Source organism: Myotis daubentonii, chromosome 6, assembly GCF_963259705.1.
Source record: "Myotis daubentonii chromosome 6, mMyoDau2.1, whole genome shotgun sequence".
Lineage (NCBI taxonomy): Eukaryota > Metazoa > Chordata > Mammalia > Chiroptera > Vespertilionidae > Myotis > Myotis daubentonii.
Window position 1 is genome coordinate 92,766,844 of NC_081845.1, and position 18,842 is coordinate 92,785,685.

Consider the following 18,842-nt stretch of genomic DNA (forward strand, 5'->3'; position numbering starts at 1 on the left):
TCATCACGGACAGAGGAAAAGGTCCAACTTTAATGAATCAACAATGAGACTGTACCTGTTGACGTTAAAATCACAGGCCTAGATCGCAGGAGCTATTCCCAATGTTTGTTTTAAGTTAAAGCACTCATTTTAAAAAAAAATCATACCTAAGGCCTTTAAATAAAATTCTACTACCAATTATATAAAATATGCATTTTTAAGAACTAATTCTATTTGGAAAACCTGGTTTATTTAACAGTACTTTCTGTGGAAGAGACAAGAAGACTGAGTATAAACTATATCAATACTTAAGTGCACTGCACTAAGTGGCCAGAAAATGGAATTTTTTTTTCTAAAAGGAAGGCAGTCTTTATTTTTTGGACTTCCAAAGCATAAAGCTTGATTTATAGTAACTACAAACATTGCTACTTTTGGAAGTTGATAGAAAATTTCTTTTTTTTTAAATTTTTTAATTTATTTTTATTATTATTTTTTTATTGCTTAAAGTATTACAAAGTGTATTACATATGTGTCCATTTTTTCCCCCCTGCCCTAGACAGTCCCCTAGCCTCCCCTATCCCCCAGTGTCTTATGTCCATTGGTTATGCTTATATGCATACATACAAGTCCTTTAGTTGATCTCTTACCCCCCTACCTCCTGCCCCCCAACCCTCCCCGGCCTTCCCGCTGCAGTTTGACAATCTGTTTGAGGCAGCTCTGCCTCTGTATCTATTATTGTTCAAAAGTTTATAATGGTCTCTATTATCCATGAATGAGTGAGATCATGTGGTATTTTTCCTTCATTGACTGGCTTATTTCACTTAGCATAATGCTCTCCAGTTCCATCCATGCCGTTGCAAATGGTAAGAGTTCCTTCCTTTTTACAGCAGCATAGTATTCCATCGTGTAGATGTACCACAGTTTTCTAATCCATTCATCTACTGATGGGCACTTAGGCTGTTTCCAGATCTTAGCTATGGTGAATTGTGCTGCTATGAACATAGGGGTGCATATATCCTTTCTGATTGGTGTTTCTGGTTTCTTGGGATATATTCCTAGAAGTGGGATCACAGGGTCAAATGGGAGTTCCATTTTCAGTTTTTTAAGGAAACTCCATACCGTCTTCCATAGTGGCTGCACCAGCCTGCATTCCCACCAGCAGTGCACAAGTGTTCCTTTTTCTCCACATCCTCTCCAGCACTTGTCGTTTGTTGATTTGTTGATGATAGCCAGTCTGACAGGTGTGAGATGGTACCTCATTGTTGTTTTGATTTGCATCTCTCGGATGATTAGTGACTTTGAGCATGTTTTCATATGTCTCTTGGCTTTCTGAATGTCCTCTTTTGAAAGGTGTCTATTTAGGTCCTTTGCCCATTTTTTTGATTGGATTGTTTATCTTCCTTTTGTTAAGTTGTATGAGTTCCCTATAAATTTTGGAGATTAGGCCCTTATCAGATATGACATTGGCAAATATGTTTTCCCACACAGTGGGTTTTCTCGTTGTTTTGTTGATGTTTTCTTTTGCTGTGCAGAAGCTTTTTATTTTGATGTAGTCCCATTTGTTCATTTTTTCTTTGGTTTCAAGTGCCCTAGGATATTAATTTCAAACACAAGTCACACTGTTGAAATACTCATTCAACATCATTGGATCATTTGTTCCTGAGTAAGAAATAGAATTCTTCATAGCAAATGCCCCAGACTTGCCTCACTCAATTACTACAGCCATTAAAACCAAACAGCTAAATCAGCCAAATGTCGTCTCTGCTGTCCCCACAAGCACCACGTTTATGTAACAGCACATGGCATCTGGCAGATACTAACTCTAAGCCTACATTCTGCGCTGCAAACCTAGCAGGGGTGTGCGTGCTGGCTGCAGGTGTGCTGGCTGACGCACATGAGAGCAGACCTACGACATGCCCTTGGGGGACGGGAGAGTTTACCTTGCCTCCACTGGTTCTCATTCTAACCTGTGAACGCTAACTTACTGTTTATCATGATGCTCTTTTTAAAAGTCCTATAACATGGATGGCAAAGGAAGTCCTCCGTCCATCACATGTAGCGCATCTGCAGATTCCTACACCGCAGACATACTGCGGGCTGAAAGAGAAAGTCCTATTTAGTGACAAAGCAAATAATGGTTCAAAAACATGCAAGAACTGGGATCTTTATGCTGTTCCAAAAGTTACAGCGGAGTGAAATGCACAAGGGCGATGAACATCAAAGCTAACGTTGTGATTCTACTGTCCCATGCGGGCTGGCGGGGATCTGCTGCAGAGAAGAGGACTTTGGCAGCGTCCCCGAGCAAAGGTGTACCTCAAGTTCCTCCCCACGGAGGGTTTGCTCTGTACCGGCCCGTCACTGTCCAGCAACAGAAACGGCCTGTGGTCTGGAGCAAATCGGGCACAAGAAGTGTGTGTGATTAGTCTGTGTGCGGCTTTCCGAGCGTCCTGTGTGCGGGCGCAGGCGTGGCTCTCCGAGACCCGGAGGTGCTGCTGCCCGCGTGACCGCCAGCACGGCGTGGCGGTGTCCTCCTCTGGGTCACAATTAGCTGTGGAATTGCGGACTGTCCCCGCGCATTACAGTCACTCCAGGAGCCAACTTTGGTTCCAGTTTATGTAGCAGATGACCCTGTGCAGTGGCTTCAAAGGTATGTGTTTCTGCATTGAGAGGGGGTCAACCCCTTATTCTATACTATGTCGCCTTCTCTCCCTCAGCTTATCTTCATCCAAGGATGGATCAATGTATCCAGAAATGTTGAATGTGGGCTCACAGCAGCTGAGTGCTGTTTAATCAAATGCCATTTGGGGGCTAAATCTGAGCCCGCAGGAAAAGACATTTCTCACGCATTCATTCAGAAAGGTGTGTTTTTCTTGTATTAGAAGAGAGGGGCTTTAATTGCTTGTAAATTTTCGTGGGGAAACACAAGCCCACACTGTCCTGCCACCTCTGTCTCAGAGCGCGACCTCCTACGGGGGTGCTGGAAACACCGTCCACACCTGGGTGGAGCTCACGCCAAGTGGCCTCTCTCCTGTGACGTCACTTTGAGTTCTACCAACCTTTTTATCAGCATCCAGAGAACTGTGAGTCTTTGTAGAACAGGAATGTTTTTCCTCCCACCGCATGGAGCACGCCAAGGGTAGCAATCTCTTCTTGTAAGTCTTGCTCCCGGTTGACACACGAATTGTTATCCGTTTCAATGCTTATTTCACCCATCTAAGGATTTCAATGGCATAACCCCAGTAGGAAAGCAACATTTTCTGAGCTGAGTCTCTTATACTGATGTTATCTTGGACAAACATCTGTTGGAGTTCATGTCCAACACGAACTTTTCACCACGGCTTCCTCCCTCATGGCTGAAGACATTCTGACACCTGTATCTGCAGTTAGTCCATATTTTTCCTGCTTTATCCATTGATGATAAGATTGGGACCAATAGGAGGCTGGGCTTTGGAGGGACGGAGACTTGAAGGAAATGTGTGGTTCCTCTGACCCCAGATACCCATGGTGTCTTTAACCTGCTACACCCACTGAAACCTGCCCACCGGTTTTCATTCCTCCGGTAGACCTGACTCTCTGTGACATCTCAATGCATCTTATAAATGGTGCGTGGGAGACAGAGCAACTGAGGAGATCCACCTTCCCACTCCACTTTCACCTTGGGTGCCCCTTCTCTTTCAGACAACATGTGTATGTTATCAGTGGCCTACAGGCAGGCCAAGATAGTAACACTCATTCATTAACCCTTTACTGTGTGCCGGCCTCTCTCCTACACATTTCACAAAAGTTAACACATTTTTCTGCACGACAACCCTATGAGGGAGAGCTGATACTCCTCCTGTTTTCTAGATGAGGAAACTGTGGTATAAGAGTTCCCTCTCTCCTAGATTCCACCTGAGGCCCTAGCCACCATCTTGCCTACCTCTTGCAGCAGTGGTTTCAGGGCAAGCCCAATTTCCGGCCTAGTAAGAGGGAATGGTGGTGCCCCCAAAAGCAAAGCAGCAGGGCTGGAATGAAGGACAACTCACAGTTCTGCGTGTGCGCCGGTGCAGCTACCGTACCGGCAGCATCCCATTTCCTTGTCATTTCCTCCAATGCTTCTTTTTATCCTCAAATTATCCTTTTTATCCAGGCTGAGTCTAAGCCCCAGAGTTTGCTCAAAGTGACAGCCATTTAATGTCCATGTCAGAATTCAAACCCAGGAAGGATGCCAAAGATGAGGCCTTTCCTCTACTGAGTGCTGCTTTGACTTGGGGAAAGGTGGCCTTTCGGTGCCTCTGAACTGAGAAACCCAAATCCTCTCCTCGCCCCCTGTGAACACACCCTGACGTTCTTTCAGAACATCCTACAGATATTCGATATTCATTGAGCACCTGCTATGTAGCTGACACTTTTCTAGGCCCTGAAGACAAAGTATGAACAGAAGTCACTATCATTCCAGGGAGCAGTGGGGCACACAAGACAAACAAACACCAAAGCCTCTCTCCCTCCCCAAAGAATCATTCCCAGATGCACTGCCAGGAGCAGAGAGACCCCTTAGGGGTCCAAACAAAGGGGCATATTGAAACTCGGGTGTCTGAATAGAGGAAGTAAACAACTTTAATGGCTGGGTAACACATCTTTTTGAAAGTCGAAGGTTTCTGATCATTTGCTTTCAACAAAATTGAATAAGGACCTCCTGGAGTTGTCAGCTTAAAATAAGTGATGATGATGATTACTATGAGATTTTTGGCACATTATTTGTGAGGAGTTCCCAAAAAATGGAATGATATTGCTACAGCAAAACCCTTTCCATTCCCATTTATTTTATGTGAACAAGTTTTCTTAGCTATTGCCAAAAAAAAAATAGGAATAGAATGATGCAGAACTTGTTGAGAAAAAAATCACCTACTCTTGCACTGAGATATATCTGCAATAAATTTCCCTTTATCAAAAAGTGATACTATATGTTATTTTGATTAATCATGCAATAGTAATACTGGCGATGTTAGGTAAAAAAAAGTTTTTAGAGGATCATGATCTCAGAAAATGTTCTTACAAATTAAATTTCAATGTAGAAGTATGATAGACTTGCAAGCATAAAGTTATATTACCTGAGGATAAACTTCTGTGGGAGGAAAATGGAATAGAAATACAAGTTTAAGGAGAACGTGGAGTAATATAAAATTTCTTATACTTAACAAAGTGATATTACTTGTTTTACATATATAAGTGGATGATGGTATAGAATTGCTGTGATATTTAAATTCCATTGGATGGCATTCAAAACTGTGAGGTAACACTTTTATTTTAAAATGTCAATTTTCTTTCCAATTTGTATGCATTGTATATCATTTCCTTGGCTAATGACCGTGGCTAGAACCTTCAGTACAATACCGAATGGAAGTGGTGAGACCAGACATCCTTGTCGTGGTCCTGATCTTAGGAGAGAGGACATGCAGCCTATCACCACTGAGCACGATGTGAGCTGTGGGTTTTTCACAAACACCCTTTATGAGGCTGAGGAAGTTCCCTTCTAGTTCGTTGAGTATTTTGCATGAGAGGAGTTTCAAAAAGCTACTTTGGTGAGTAACTCACCCACCAAAGGAGCAAAATGTTTGATAGCTCAAGTTCAAGTTCCTTAGATGCCCTGCAATAGCCCAGGACTAAGCACCGTGCCTGCACATAGAAGGGATCCACTAAGTGCTAGTGGAGCAAACTATCTCCCCCCTCCCCTTGATTTTTATAGCCCAGTGATACTGAGCTGCTTCTGGGTCCGCACACACCGTGCTCAACTGCTGCCCAGGTGTCATCTCATTCAGGCAATGCCTCTCTCCTCACGTCTCCTCAAATCCTGAGCTTAGTGGGCCTCTGTATTTGAGCTCCTGTGGTACTTTGTGCATCTGCCATTGTGCACTGCATTTATTTACCTATGCGTCCATCCCCCCCCCCCCCACTAATCTAGACAGGTGATATGGTATGTGGGTAAGAAAAGGGTGACATGATGTGTGAGTAAGAGTATGGTGACATAGTGTGTGGGTAAGACCCTAGCTGCCCACATGCAAAACCCTGCCTCTTAATAGTTTGTGTGACTTTGTTTGTGCCTCAGTTTCCTAATCTGTCAAACAGATGACAATAGTACCTATGTCATAGGGTTGTTTGAGGGTTGAGCGACAACAATGTCTAGTAAACAGTAATTATTATGTAAGAGCTGGCTATTAAGTCCTACAGGTCATGGCCCATGTTTGTTTTTCTCTTCTCTGCTTTTCAAAGCCCTTAGTCTAATGCCTGGCCTGCAGTGAGTACTCAGTAAATGTTTGTCATGAGGGTGACCATGGTGCAAAGTATCTGAAAAAAAAAAAATAGATGCTCCCCATTTCAATGTATTTCTTAAATTGTCTTCACTTTGACCCTAAGATTGCCGAGTCCTTATGGTGCTCCTCTCCTAGGTCACATTGAGTCTGGAGGCTTAGCCACTGCTCAAAATGGGGAAAGGACTTCTGGTTTTCAGTCTGTTACTTTTTAAAAAATATATTTTTATTGATTTCAGAGAGAAAGGGGGGGGAGAGAGAGAGAAAGAGAGAGAGAGAAACATCAATGATGAGAGAATCATTGATTGGCTGCCTCCTGCATGCCCCCTACTGGGGATCAAGCCCGCAACCAGGGCATGTGCCCTTGACCGGAATCAAACCTGGAACCTTTCAGTCTGCAGGCCGATGCTCTATCCACTGAACCAAAACAGCTAGGGCCAGTTTGTTACTTTTATTGTCCAAGTCTGCATGGTCCTTTGAACATGTTAAATATAGCACAGCATCTCTCCTGGCCTGGCAGCCTCCTAGGGCACCACATCTCATGCTGTTTGTAGTTTACCTTAAATTACATCGGCATTTATCCTTGGAATCAAGGCAAGAGAAGCATATTCTGCTGAAGATGTTTAAGAAAGGTCTTCTGCTACTTCCAGACCATAAATGGGCTCCAACATGTCCCTGTTTTGGCAACTCACATAGACATGCCGTAAAACTTCCTTAACCATTCCCCTAGTGTCCGACTCCCAGATTGCTGCTTCTTTTTAATTGTCTTTAAAAAAAAAATCTACTTTTTCAAAACAAAATACTTGGGCAAATTAAAACGTTTGGCAAAGGCAGGACATTTGTAGCTAGCTGCCAGTTACTTGAAGTTACACCCAGGTGCAGCTTGAGTTCTAATCAACAATTCCTTTGCCAGGAGAGGTTAACGACCATTCTAATCAGAAGGTGGCTTTGACAAAATGGCTCAGAGTAACTGAACGCCACAAACTTTGCCAAGCACAGCTCTTTTATAGCAGCCATTACACAAATTAACAAGCAACCCATGTCAGCAGTGGAAACCTGTTTCAATAACACCTCTGGCATTGATCAGAATTGGAACAGCATAAGGCCTATAAGGGAGCCTACCTCTCTGGTTGCCTGATGATATCTATGCGGGAACAGAGTCTTGCTGGGACACTGTCGTCCCTGCCTTGAGTAAACTTTTCACTCATGCTGTGGCCAAAGCATCCAAAAAGACAGAGAAACCCAGAACAGAGATCATAGGAACTCTTTGGTGTCTTCCTACTAATGAATGTTTAACACATATTAGCTTGTTTTCTTTTTGTTGTTAATCCTCACCCAAGGACATTTTTTCCATTGATCTTTAGAGAGAGTGGAAGGGAAGGAGGGGGGGGAGGGAGGGAAGGAAGAGAGAGAAAAAGAGAGAGAAACACCGATTGGTTGCCTCTTGTATGGGCCCCGTTGGCTGGGGATCAAACTTGCAACCCAGGTATGTGCCCTTTGACTGGGAATCAAACCTGTGACCCTTCGGTGTGCAGGCCAATGCTCTAACCACTGAGCCCACCGATCAGAGCTAACTTGTTTTCTTGATATACCAAGAGTGATCTTGTAGGCAGGGCAAATCCTCATCACTTCAAACTTCTCTGGCAGAACTGAGCACTGGGCATGATCAGCTTGCAATCCTTGCTGCCTCCCCAGAGCACTCCCAGGGGGCAGAGCGAGGGCCCTACCAGCCTCAGGAACCAGGGATCTCTAACATCCTCACGGCTGGAGAATGCCCTCCCCCTCCAACCTTCATGCCCAGCCAGGGCATCCCAACGGCCAATGCTGAGACCTCAAAGAACTTACATGCTTTCCTGCCCCAAGCCAAAGCTTTTACTCTTTCATCTCCTTCATCTACTCCCCTCGCCCCCTTCACTCCAGCACAGTTTCCTTGTGAAGTTTAAGCTTTCCTAGAACAAAGCCAGAAAGGGGGGGTTATCTCTAAGTAGTTTCTGGTCTCTAGCCTCTCCAAGGATCAGGGAGCCCAAGAAGGTGGCTTACTTGCTTGGAAAGTGCCAGCTGCCTTGGGTGTTTCCTATAGACTGCCCAGACAGGTTATGCTGGATAATCTGTTTGCCCTCCCATAACCACCCTCCACCCTTCTCCACCCTGCTCGGTGCCCTAAGAGGCTGGCTAGGGTGACCGAGTCCTGCGGGAGACTGCATCACCCAGGCACCCTTCTGACTTCCAGCTGGGGTTTGTCAATGGGAGATGTCAGCCTGAGAGGATGAGAGGAGAAAGAAGTTGGGTGTTTCTTTCCCTGCTGGACCATGATTACTTCCCTTTATCAAAGGACACAGCTGCTGTCAGACAGCCCTTTCTTACCACGACAGCTCTTATGGATTGAATTGTGTGTCCCCTACCCCTCCCCTCACCCCCCTACCACACCCCCCCGCAAAAGATGTATTGCAGTCCAACAAACAGCACCTTAGAAAGGGACCTTATTTGGAGATGTGGTTTACAGCGGTGACCACGTTAAAATGAGGTCACTGGGATGAGTCCTAATCCAATGTGACTGATGTCATTATGAAAAGGAGAAATTAGGACACAGATTCAGACACACACAGAGGTAAGACATATATAAAGAGACACGGAGAAGACAGATATCTACAAACCAAGGGAAAGAGAACAGATCCTTCCCTCACACTCCTCACAAGGAACCAACTCTGCTGACATTTTGATTTCAGGCGCTTTCAAGCCTCCAGAACTGCGAGACAGTGCATTTCTGTTTGGGGTACTTTGAGATGACAACCCTAGCAGACTCACGCAAGCTGTGGCTGGGTTCTGGTAATACCTCCAGCCCTGCACCGTCAAGCCTACAGGTGGTACAGACTCCTGCTGTTAGTCCCTGGATGCCTCACCACCCCTGTGGGTTTCCCTTAAACATGCCCACACCCCAACCTGTTCACTCAATTATCTTCAATTATTCTGTTGAATGTGCCATGTGTTTCCAGATACTCAAGTTTAGATTACAATTATTTCCCAATATACTTCACAAAACTACCACAAGGGCAAGATAAAGTCCTACTCGGGTTCTCCAATTATGTAGACATCTACTGGGAGTCTCACATCATTCAAAATAGAGTATCTGATATATTTTCACTTTCCGTGGTCCATTTCATCTCACAGGACACTGGGGAAGCCATTAGGGCAGTGGTTCTCAACCTTGGCTGCACATTAGAATCACCTGGGAATTTTTTTTAAATCCTGATTTCTGGGCCTCATCCTCCGGGAATTCTGTTTCTTTGTTATGGGGTGGGGCCACATTAGTAACAAAGAAACAATTTCCGGAGGATGGGGCCCAGAAATCAGGATTTTAAAAAGACTCCCAGGTGATTCTAATGTGCGGCCGAGGCTGAGAACCACTGCATTAGGGGAAGTGATAGTTTGGGTTTAATTGGACAAAAACGTTGGCCTAAGTGTAAGAGTTTGTGGTGAGCAAGGCAGGGAATGTTGGATGTAATGAAATATATGTCCTACACTTTAGGAGCTCAGATTTCAAAAATTTCAAACAAGCATTAGGGAAGGCCCCAGGGCAGTCTTAAAAAGTAAGTTAGCTCAAGAGGAATGGATCTTCTCAGGAATTAAATCCTGACATTGCCCATGAGCAGCAAACAGTACGGTGGCTCATGTTCTCTGAATAATTCTACTTTTAGACGAACCTGCAGAAAAACAGGTGTGTAACTGCGAATGAATACCAAAAAACGGCCACTACTTTTAAGAATAACTTCTGGCTTTCCCTGCCGATAGCTCACAAACATGGTGAACAAACCCGCCGAACTTTCTGTAAAAAGTGTGGCAAGCATCAGCCCCACAAAGTAGCACGGTACAAGAAGGGCGAGGATTCTCTGTATGCGCAGGGAAAGCGGCGCTGCGACAGGAAGCAGATGAGTTATGGTGGGCAGACTAAGCCGATTTTCAAAAAAAAAAAAAAAAAGCTAAAACTACAAAGAAGATTGTGCTGAGGCTTGAATGCGTTGAGCCAACTGCAGATCTGAGAGAATGCTGGCTATTAAGAGATGCAAGCATTTTGAACTGGGAGGAGACAAGAAGCAAAAAGGTTAAGTGATCCAGGTCTAAGTTTCATATTTTGTTTTATTACTAGTATATGACAATAAAATATTGATATGTTCACTTCAAAAAAAAGAAGGAATAACTTCTGGAAGGGTAAATTCCAGACTAGGACAAACCCTGTGAAATTGGGGGGAAGAGGGAGTGATTTTTAAGTTACTTTAAAGCAAGAAGCACAAAACAAGATAGAGGCTTTAGAATAGGGGGGAAATACAAAGTAACTCATATAAACAATTAGAGAACAGGTGTGGAGAACTGAAGCATGCTGGGAGAATGAAGAAAAAATGGGTGGGGGGAAACAGGAGAACTGGTCAATTCTGGGAACTTAGTCTGGGAACTTGACATTGACTCTGGAAAAAATCTCAAATGGAGTCCTTAAACAGAGGGCTAGTAAGTTCTTAGGGAGAGAAACAATAGTCAGAGCCTGAATAGGTATGTCCAATTCACGGCAAGTTAAAATTACTTCCTTTTTGATGGATCTGCACTAACACACTTGGGTTTTAGCACAGCTCTCATTTGTCCCTCTGAGTGCTGTCTCTCTTGTCTATACGTGTGTCATAAACTGCATATCATTTATTGTCATTGTTGGAGACTGTGCTAGCCACCGAGGTTACATAAAGAAAAACCCAAACAGGGCCCCTTAGCCTCAGAGTTTGCTTCCCGGAGGGGGATAAATTCCCGATTCTGGGACTTTTCTCAGCGGTATCCGAGCTCTCTCCTGTCTTCCTAAACCACATGTGGTTTTCCTGAGCTAGCAGGAGCCTCAGGCTCCAGGGCTCCGCTGTCTGTTCCTTCTCTCCTCTGATCTCAAGTATAGAGTGGGGGGGGGGGGGGGGGGGGGAAACTGGGTTGCAGTTTTCCGTGGCCAACAGGTGGTGTCCTCTTTTGCAATACGCTACCATTCAGGTTCCACGCAACAGATATTAATTGGCTAATTTTCCTATTTGGCTAACCTACATTTCCAGCCTCACATTCCAAGTCATCCCTTTAGTCACTACCAGCCCCAGCCCTTGGCCATAAATTTCCAAGTCTGTGCCTTTTTTGCTCAATTGATTTCTCATTCTGGAATGTCTGGCATATCCTTCTCCACCTGTGCGAATCCTACACATTTCTCAAGACCCAGCTCCAAAGCTGCCTCCTCCCCGACTGCTCGATAAAATCCTGCCCAAGCTCCCACGCTTGACTTACGCAGCACGATTGTACGGTCATCTTCCTTTCTGGGTCAATTAATTACTGTCAATTAATTACTGGTCAATTAATTACTCTGTCTTCCCCACTAGAGTCTGAACTCCCATCCTGTCCAGCTACAGCACTTCACAACCGGAGTTGGTAACTAAGGCCTGAGCCAAAAATGGTTGAAATAATTGAAAAAAGATCAACAGAAGAATAATGTTTTGTTAAAATGACATGAAACGCAAATGTCAGGGACTGTAAATAAAGCTTTCTTGTAACACGTAGCCTCTGCTTTCTATGACTGCTTTTGAGTTCCAGGGGCAGAGTTGAGTAGTTGAAAAAGAAACCTCACGGCCCACATGTCTTAATATTTACTATATGACCCTTCACAGAAAATTTTACTAACCCTGCTTGACGACTGAATCACTGGGGCCAGACACCAAGATTTCCTTTCTTTGAATCGTGGAGGGAATAACTATCTTGTCTTTAAGTTGCCATCAACGTCAAATGAGATAATGACTTAGAAAAGCATAAAAGCACCATTTAAAGACAACTGTGTTTTTCATGTACTGAAAAGACAGTAAAGCGGTAAAATGAAAAACACTATTTTTGCTCTCCCCCTTCCTCCCTTTACAGCTTTTCTTTAAACTTTGAAGTTTATAAAAATTTCACTCCTGTTTTCATTTCTTTACATTCAACACTCTTTTGTATTAGTTTAGGGCTTTATATTAGTTACAGAATAGTGGTTAGACAATCATATAGTTTACAAAGTGTTCCCCGACATTTCCAGTACCCACCTGGCATCATACCATCATTACAACACTGTTGACTCTGTTCCCTATTTGTGACAATAGGTTTACAGGTTTCTTCCAGTCTTTTGTGTTGCTCGCCCTTCCTTTCCTTTCCCCCTTCTCCCCTCATTCTCTTTATACAGTATCTCAATTGGCCCTCAAAGCTCAGCGAAGGCCCTGGGGCACGCTGAACCCATTTTACAGGCCAGGAAACTGAGGCCAGCCCCAGTGGCTGCGGAACCGGACTCAGCGCGCCGGGAGCCCTCACAGCCGCGCTCCCCGCCCTTCCCGGGGGCGGCCGCGGGGCCAACAGAACAAACCCCCGTCAGGCTTCCGAGCCTCGTTCCCAAGCACCTCTCCATCGCGGACGCTCCACATTCTTCCCTCTCCCCGCCCCGCCCCCATTCTTTACGGCGCCCCCTTCTCGGGAGCAGGTGGTAGGCTTCGCCCTCACCGCGCAGGCGCGCGCCGCCGTGGGGCGGGGCGCTGGGGGCGGGGCGGGCGCTGGGGGCGGGGCGGGCGCGGGCTTGCTTTTGGGCCGCGGCGGGAGCCGGAGTCGCCGCCTCTCCTGTGCGCAGGCGCCTGGCGGTTACCGGTCTCGCCATGGAGCGGAAAGGTGAGCGGCGAAGCGGCCTTCGCCACGAGGGGCAACGGCCGCCGGGGCGAGGCCCGGTCAGCGCCGGGAGCTTCGCCGAACCGCCGCAGTCGGGTCCCCGGCAGTGCGGCGCCCCTCCACTGAGGTGGCGCCGCCCCTCAACCCCCGCCTCAGGGCTGCGGGTCCGCGCCCCTCCGCCCGGGCGTCCTTCCACGCCGGCAGTCATCGCCCCTTGTTCCCCGCCGGGCCGACCCCCGTCTTGGGGCCACTGCAGAACCTCGCTCTCCGCGGGCGAGGCCGATCCTCGCCCGCCGGCCCCCCGCCCCGGCCCGGGCCCCCTCCGGCGCACCCCGCCTCGGCGCCGCTCTGCGCCCCGTGGGCCGCCCGCCTCCTGGCCAGCCGCTTCGCCGATGCCGCGGCGCTCGCCCCGGAGCCGCCCCTCCGGCGGGCCCCGCAGTCGGGCCTCGCGCCGCTGCTAGGTGCCCACCCTCACCTGGGTCACCTCCCTTCTCCCACCTCCGCCCTTCATCCATCCCTCTCTCCTGCAGTGCTTGCGCTCCAGGCCCGAAAGAAAAGGACCAAGGCCAAGAAGGACAAAGCCCAAAGGAAGTGAGTCTTGAACCCCCACACCCCACTCTCGGGGCTTCCTCCCGCGCCTCTTCTCGGTGGCACGTCCTGACCGGGCACCGGGTTCGGGCACCCCGCGGCCCGGCCGCATGGCCTCCGGGCGGCCTGGTCGAGGCGCTCTCCGCGAACCTGTGGAGGGAAGGGCGCCTCCGTCGGGGCCCGGGGCCCGGCCCGGGTCTCAGCAGCCCCCCTGCCTGCTGGAGAGGGTGCAGGAGGAGGACCAGAGCCGAGCGTCCCCAGCTCCCCGACTCCGGAGGAGGCACCACCGGCGCCCTCGTCTGGGCCTCCCGGCGGCTGGTGGGTCGCTGTCGCTCCTCCCTACCTGCCTCCGAGCGCCTTCCCTTGCGCCGTAGGCCGCCGGGGCGCTCCTGAATGCATGTGCCGCGAGCCGGGCCCTTTGCTCGAGGAGGGCCAGGAGCTCCCCCGGTTCGTCGGCTTCCTGAGCCTTCGCTGGCGGTGCAGGCAGACCGCCGTGGACGCAGCCGGTTTCTCTTACTGCTCCGCTTCCCCCTGGACCCCGGGTCCTCGCCCCAGTGCGGGTGCCTTCTGGCGTGGGCGCCACCATAGCGACAGGAAAGGCCCGGAGCCAGCGCTGTCGGCGATTCTGGGCCGCTGGGTTCAGAGCCACATGCCTGTCTGGCGTTATCAGCAGGATGCATCACCTTAGCGCTATTGTGGGAAGCACAAAAGTTGGGCACCGCTTTAGGAGAAACGCCCGGTAGAGGGCCTCTGCAGGCGAGGCTCGGTCTGAAGAAGTTTCCTCCTGTACGAACATTGAATAATTGCAAAGGGTCTTGGAAACGGTTAGGCGGTTTGTGTTCAGGAAAAAAAAAAAGTGCCCTATTTTCTTGGCACTTTTCCATTTTCTTGATGTTATGTGGAGTTGTGTACCATCTAATTCTCTCTGGGCTGATAAAACGCATTTCAAGGCTTTTCCCAGGTTGCCCTGCTGAGTGACAGTACCAGGCAGGGGTGTATGTTGTTGGTGGCCGCCTAATGTTTAAGAGCAGCACGTAATGACTTCTGTCAATAGAGCTAACGTGGTAGGTGACCTCGCCTCTTGCTCCGTTTCTATCGGCTGTCTTATGAAATTTTTTATTTTGTAAAGTGCTTGGTAACCAACGCATTTAAATGTGAGTTATCCAGGTATGGATTATTGGAAAACCAGTTTTTAATCCCAGATTGGTTTAATGGAAACAGCAAGGAGCTAACCTGGTTCTAATATGCGGTGGGATTTTAAATGTTACTCATTTTCTTTTTGTATCTTAGTTTTGTTATCCTCTGTGGACCGGTATGAATATGTTATAAAACATTTTTTGCTGATGAAAGGAGGTGGTGATTTTGTGATTTTCCGTATTAGAAGTCCTCTGTCCTGGTCTTCGAACACGGAAATTAATCTTTATATTAGCCTGAATCAATCTATAATTTGGGAGGTATATAGATATAGATGATCGTGTACTTTATTTTAACACATTATTTATTACTTTGGGTTATCTACTTAGCCTTATTCTAAAGCTGAATTATATGTACTTTGATTATCGGTTACTCCTCCATTTACTACTATAACCTACTTACTTCTGTTCTTAATTATTTCCATACTTTCGTAAAAGCAAGTGAATAGTACAGATAATCTGCAGTTATTTTGCTGATATTTAATCCTCTGCAACTTTGACTCCTGAAACTGATACTGTTTACTTGTAGTGTCAAAGTTGCTTTATTTTTTTGTCTTCAATTAATACTCTTTCTTGATAATTTTACCTTTTGTTTTCTAACCTCCTCTTAAGTAGCTGAAATGTCTAATTAATTATCTTGGTTAGAGTACAAGCCCCACCTGACTCAGGTAACTTGACTCTGTTCCATGACTCCTGATTCCAGTCATTTCGCCAAGGCAAGCTGTTAGTTACCAGGAGATAATGAGGGAGAAGGTCTGAGGAAGAAGCATGCCATAGAGTTAGGTCAGAGTCAGATCTGGTTTGAATTTTGATTTTGCCACTTTTTAGCAATTTGACCTTTGTAACTAAGTTAAGAAATAGTCCTACATGGTCTTATGTCTGGTAGCTCAGTCATAATGAAAATTGATAAGGACCAAGCATTTAAATGAAAAAAAATTAGAAACTTTTGAAAGTACAACAGTAATAGCATCCTGGTAATTTAGTCATGGTATGATACAGGTGGAAGTGCTTTTTGGTCCCCTGACTTTGTAGATCTTGAAACTAGAACTTAGTACATGAAATAATACGCCCAGGGAGCTGGAGTTGGTTGTAGCAGGGTCAAAACTGGAATCCAGGGCTCCTGCTTGAGCTTCTTAGGGTGTTTCCTTTGGGTGCATATGCTGTGTTGAAAGATTTTACTTTGAGGATTTTTAGTTGTCTTATTTGAAGAAATCCTCCTTCATTTCACTTTTTCAGACTCTACTCTTATTAACATTAACTTGTTGATGATAATCTGTATTTTACTTTGCATATAAGGAAATTGAGATTTGTAAATTACTCCCCTATAAAATTATAAAGTTAGGATTCCAACCGGAGTTGACATACCCCAACGTACACTGCTGTCACCAAGTGACAGTTGTTTCAGTGTGCCGGAGAACAAATAAGGTAGAGGCTGAGTGAACAGAGGCTTCTGAATAAGGGGCCTCTGGATGCCTTAGGTACCCTTTCATGGCCCATTGGTGATGGCTCTGAAAGGGCAGAATGCTCTATCTCCCTTTGAGCATTCATTCTGTTTTCAATGTGTATACCAATAGCTGGGCCTTTATCTGTTTGTCATGAGGTTTTATAATTTAACAGTTACACTGCTTGTGAAATTATTTCATGAAACATAATTCCTGAATGGATTTTATATGTAATAATTTTATTACTTAGAAATTTAGTCTGGACAGTAATTTTTACTTTGTTTGCAGTAAAGAACTTTGTGAGTTTAGTATAAATTTGGTAGCTACAGAAGTGCTTTTGCTTATTCTAGTACTTAACTGCTCTATGGAGGCAGAGGGGAGATGGTTTTATTTAATTTTCCAAAAATGTAATCGTTACATTAAAACTTTAAAAGAGAAAAATACTTTAAAATTTCCAACATTTTCATCCAGTAGTGAGTAGAGTACATAAACTTAAACCGATTTTTAAAAATGCAATGGTATTGCCCTGGCTGGTGTGGCTCAGTTGGGATTTACATTATCCTGTGCATCAAAAGGTCGCTGGTTGGCTTCCCGGTCAGGGCACATACCCAGTTGCAGGTTCGGTTCCTGGATTGGGGTACATGCTGGAAGCAACCAATCAATGTTTCTCCCTCTCCTTCCTTTCTAAAATCAATTTTAAAAAGTTGTTTTTAATTAAACAGTATTGGGTACTTTTTACACTGAACAGTGTACCTTGGAAATTGGTAAATTGGTTCTGTATCAGTTCCATATAGTTCAGTCTTACTATTTTTTTTAAGGTCTGTTTTTTGTTGTTATTCTCAATAAGTCTTAGAATTGGCTCTATACTAAGACAGAGTAGCTTTATCTGGTATTCCATTAAATGGATAATTTATTTAGTTCCTATTAGTGAGCGTGTACTATTGAAGACAAAAATTGAATCATTGGGTATACTTTTCCAAGTTAACATTACCATGAACATTTTTCATAGCATTTAGTATATTCTACATTTGAAATACTATACTATAGGCTGTTTCCAGTTTTACACAGCCAAGATGAATAATCTTTTAGATAAACATTAGTCACTCACATCAGTGATTATTTTCTTAGGATAAATTCTTAGTCATAATGACAATAGTTCATATTGTCAAGAGTTTTCTTCAGAAGAGTTAAGTAGTTTAACTCCTATTTATTAAACAGTTTTAAACACCTATAATGTGATACATTAATAAAAGAAAAACATCGCATCCTGGGGAGCTGTACTTAAATGGGGGAGACAATAAGCAATGGACATAAGTTAATTACATAGTTTGTTAGATGATAAGATGGAAAAAGGGGGGATTGAGAAATGGGGATAGGGATGCAGTTTTAAATAGGGTGAGGCCACATTGAAAAGGAAGCACTTGAAGTAGGTAATTAAGGACTGTGCTAAGCAGAGTATCGGGGGTGGGACTATTCTTCTATCTCCTGCTTAGCCACCAAAACTGGGCACTATTCATTGAAAAAGCCTCTCAAATCTGGTAATCTATAAATGAATTTTGTTTATATTTGTTACCAGCAAAGTGACCATTTGGAGATATATTTATTGACCTGCTCCTATCTTTTGCCCATTTTTTATATTAGAGTGTTGGTTATTTTCTTGGTATTAAGATCTGTTTATCTAGAATACATCTTTTGTCATGTGGCAGATTTGTATTTCAGCTTGTTAGCTTTTCAGATTTCATTTATAGTGTGTTTTTGACATAAATTGATTTTTTTTAAATGTAGCTAATCTGTCTTTTCCTTTACCTTTGAAGTTTTCAACAGCAACTATCATATCCTTTAAAACTTGCATATTTAATTGTGTGATTACATTAGAATGGTACTTGGCAAAATTGTATTTCTAGATTTGCCCTTGTCAGAAATACTTGTTCCTCAGTAATTTTATATGTTGGTAAATTTTGTTTACATTACTGTTTCTACTACAGTGAGGCCCGAAGGCTGCTGTATTATCGTGTTCCTTTAGATTTCTTGAAATGAGCAACTTGTTTCATGCTTAGGAACTCCTTTATTAAAAATGAAGAAAAGCCCAGCCAGTGTGGCTCAATGGTTGAGCGTCAATCCATGAACCAGGAGATCAGGGTTCGACCCTGTCAGGGCACATGCCCAGGTTGCAGGCTTGATCCCTAGTAGAAGGCAGCTGATCAATGATTCTTACCCATCATTAATGTTTCTCTCTTTCTCTCCCTCCCTGTCTCTGAAATCAATAAAAATATATATTTTTTAAGATGAAAAAAAGACAGATTGGTCAAGTAAAATCAGTTTTTATTATTTTTTTTTAGACTGGGTGGAATAACTGCAGCAATTCTTCCCGCCCCCCAAGTACAATGCAAATAATTATTTAACTAAGGAGAAAGCAGTATCTAAATACAGGATGGGGCAAAAGTAGATTTACAGTTGTCCATATGAAAAATATAATAATCTTACATATATATAAAAGCCAAATATGCAAAGTGTCCCCTTGGGAGTTCTGTCGCTTGCTATGATGTGTGCTGACCACCAGGGGGTGGTGTGGAATGAATAAAGGCCCTGGCCGGCAGCTGGAAGACCCTGATCAGCACTGATTGCTGGCCAGTCCTAGGGACTCTACCCATGCATGAATTTTGTGC

At 44.9% G+C, this 18,842-nt stretch overlaps 1 protein-coding gene and 2 pseudogenes across 1 annotated transcript in view; 2 read left to right on the forward strand and 1 right to left on the reverse strand.

Moving 5' to 3' along the window:
* Positions 1 to 1,579: 1,579 nt before the first annotated feature.
* Positions 1,580 to 7,907, reverse strand: LOC132237399 (suppressor of cytokine signaling 5-like; annotated as a pseudogene).
* On the forward strand, positions 3,952 to 10,385 carry LOC132236628 (large ribosomal subunit protein eL42-like; annotated as a pseudogene).
* A 2,543-nt stretch (positions 10,386 to 12,928) lies between these two features.
* The window catches only part of SRPK1 (SRSF protein kinase 1), a 77,576-nt gene continuing 71,662 nt past the window's right edge, over positions 12,929 to 18,842 (forward strand). The window contains 2 exon segments of the mRNA XM_059701848.1: positions 12,929 to 13,004; positions 13,007 to 13,544. Coding sequence (XP_059557831.1) covers positions 12,944 to 13,004; positions 13,007 to 13,544 — 599 coding nt within the window. The 5' untranslated portion in view covers positions 12,929 to 12,943.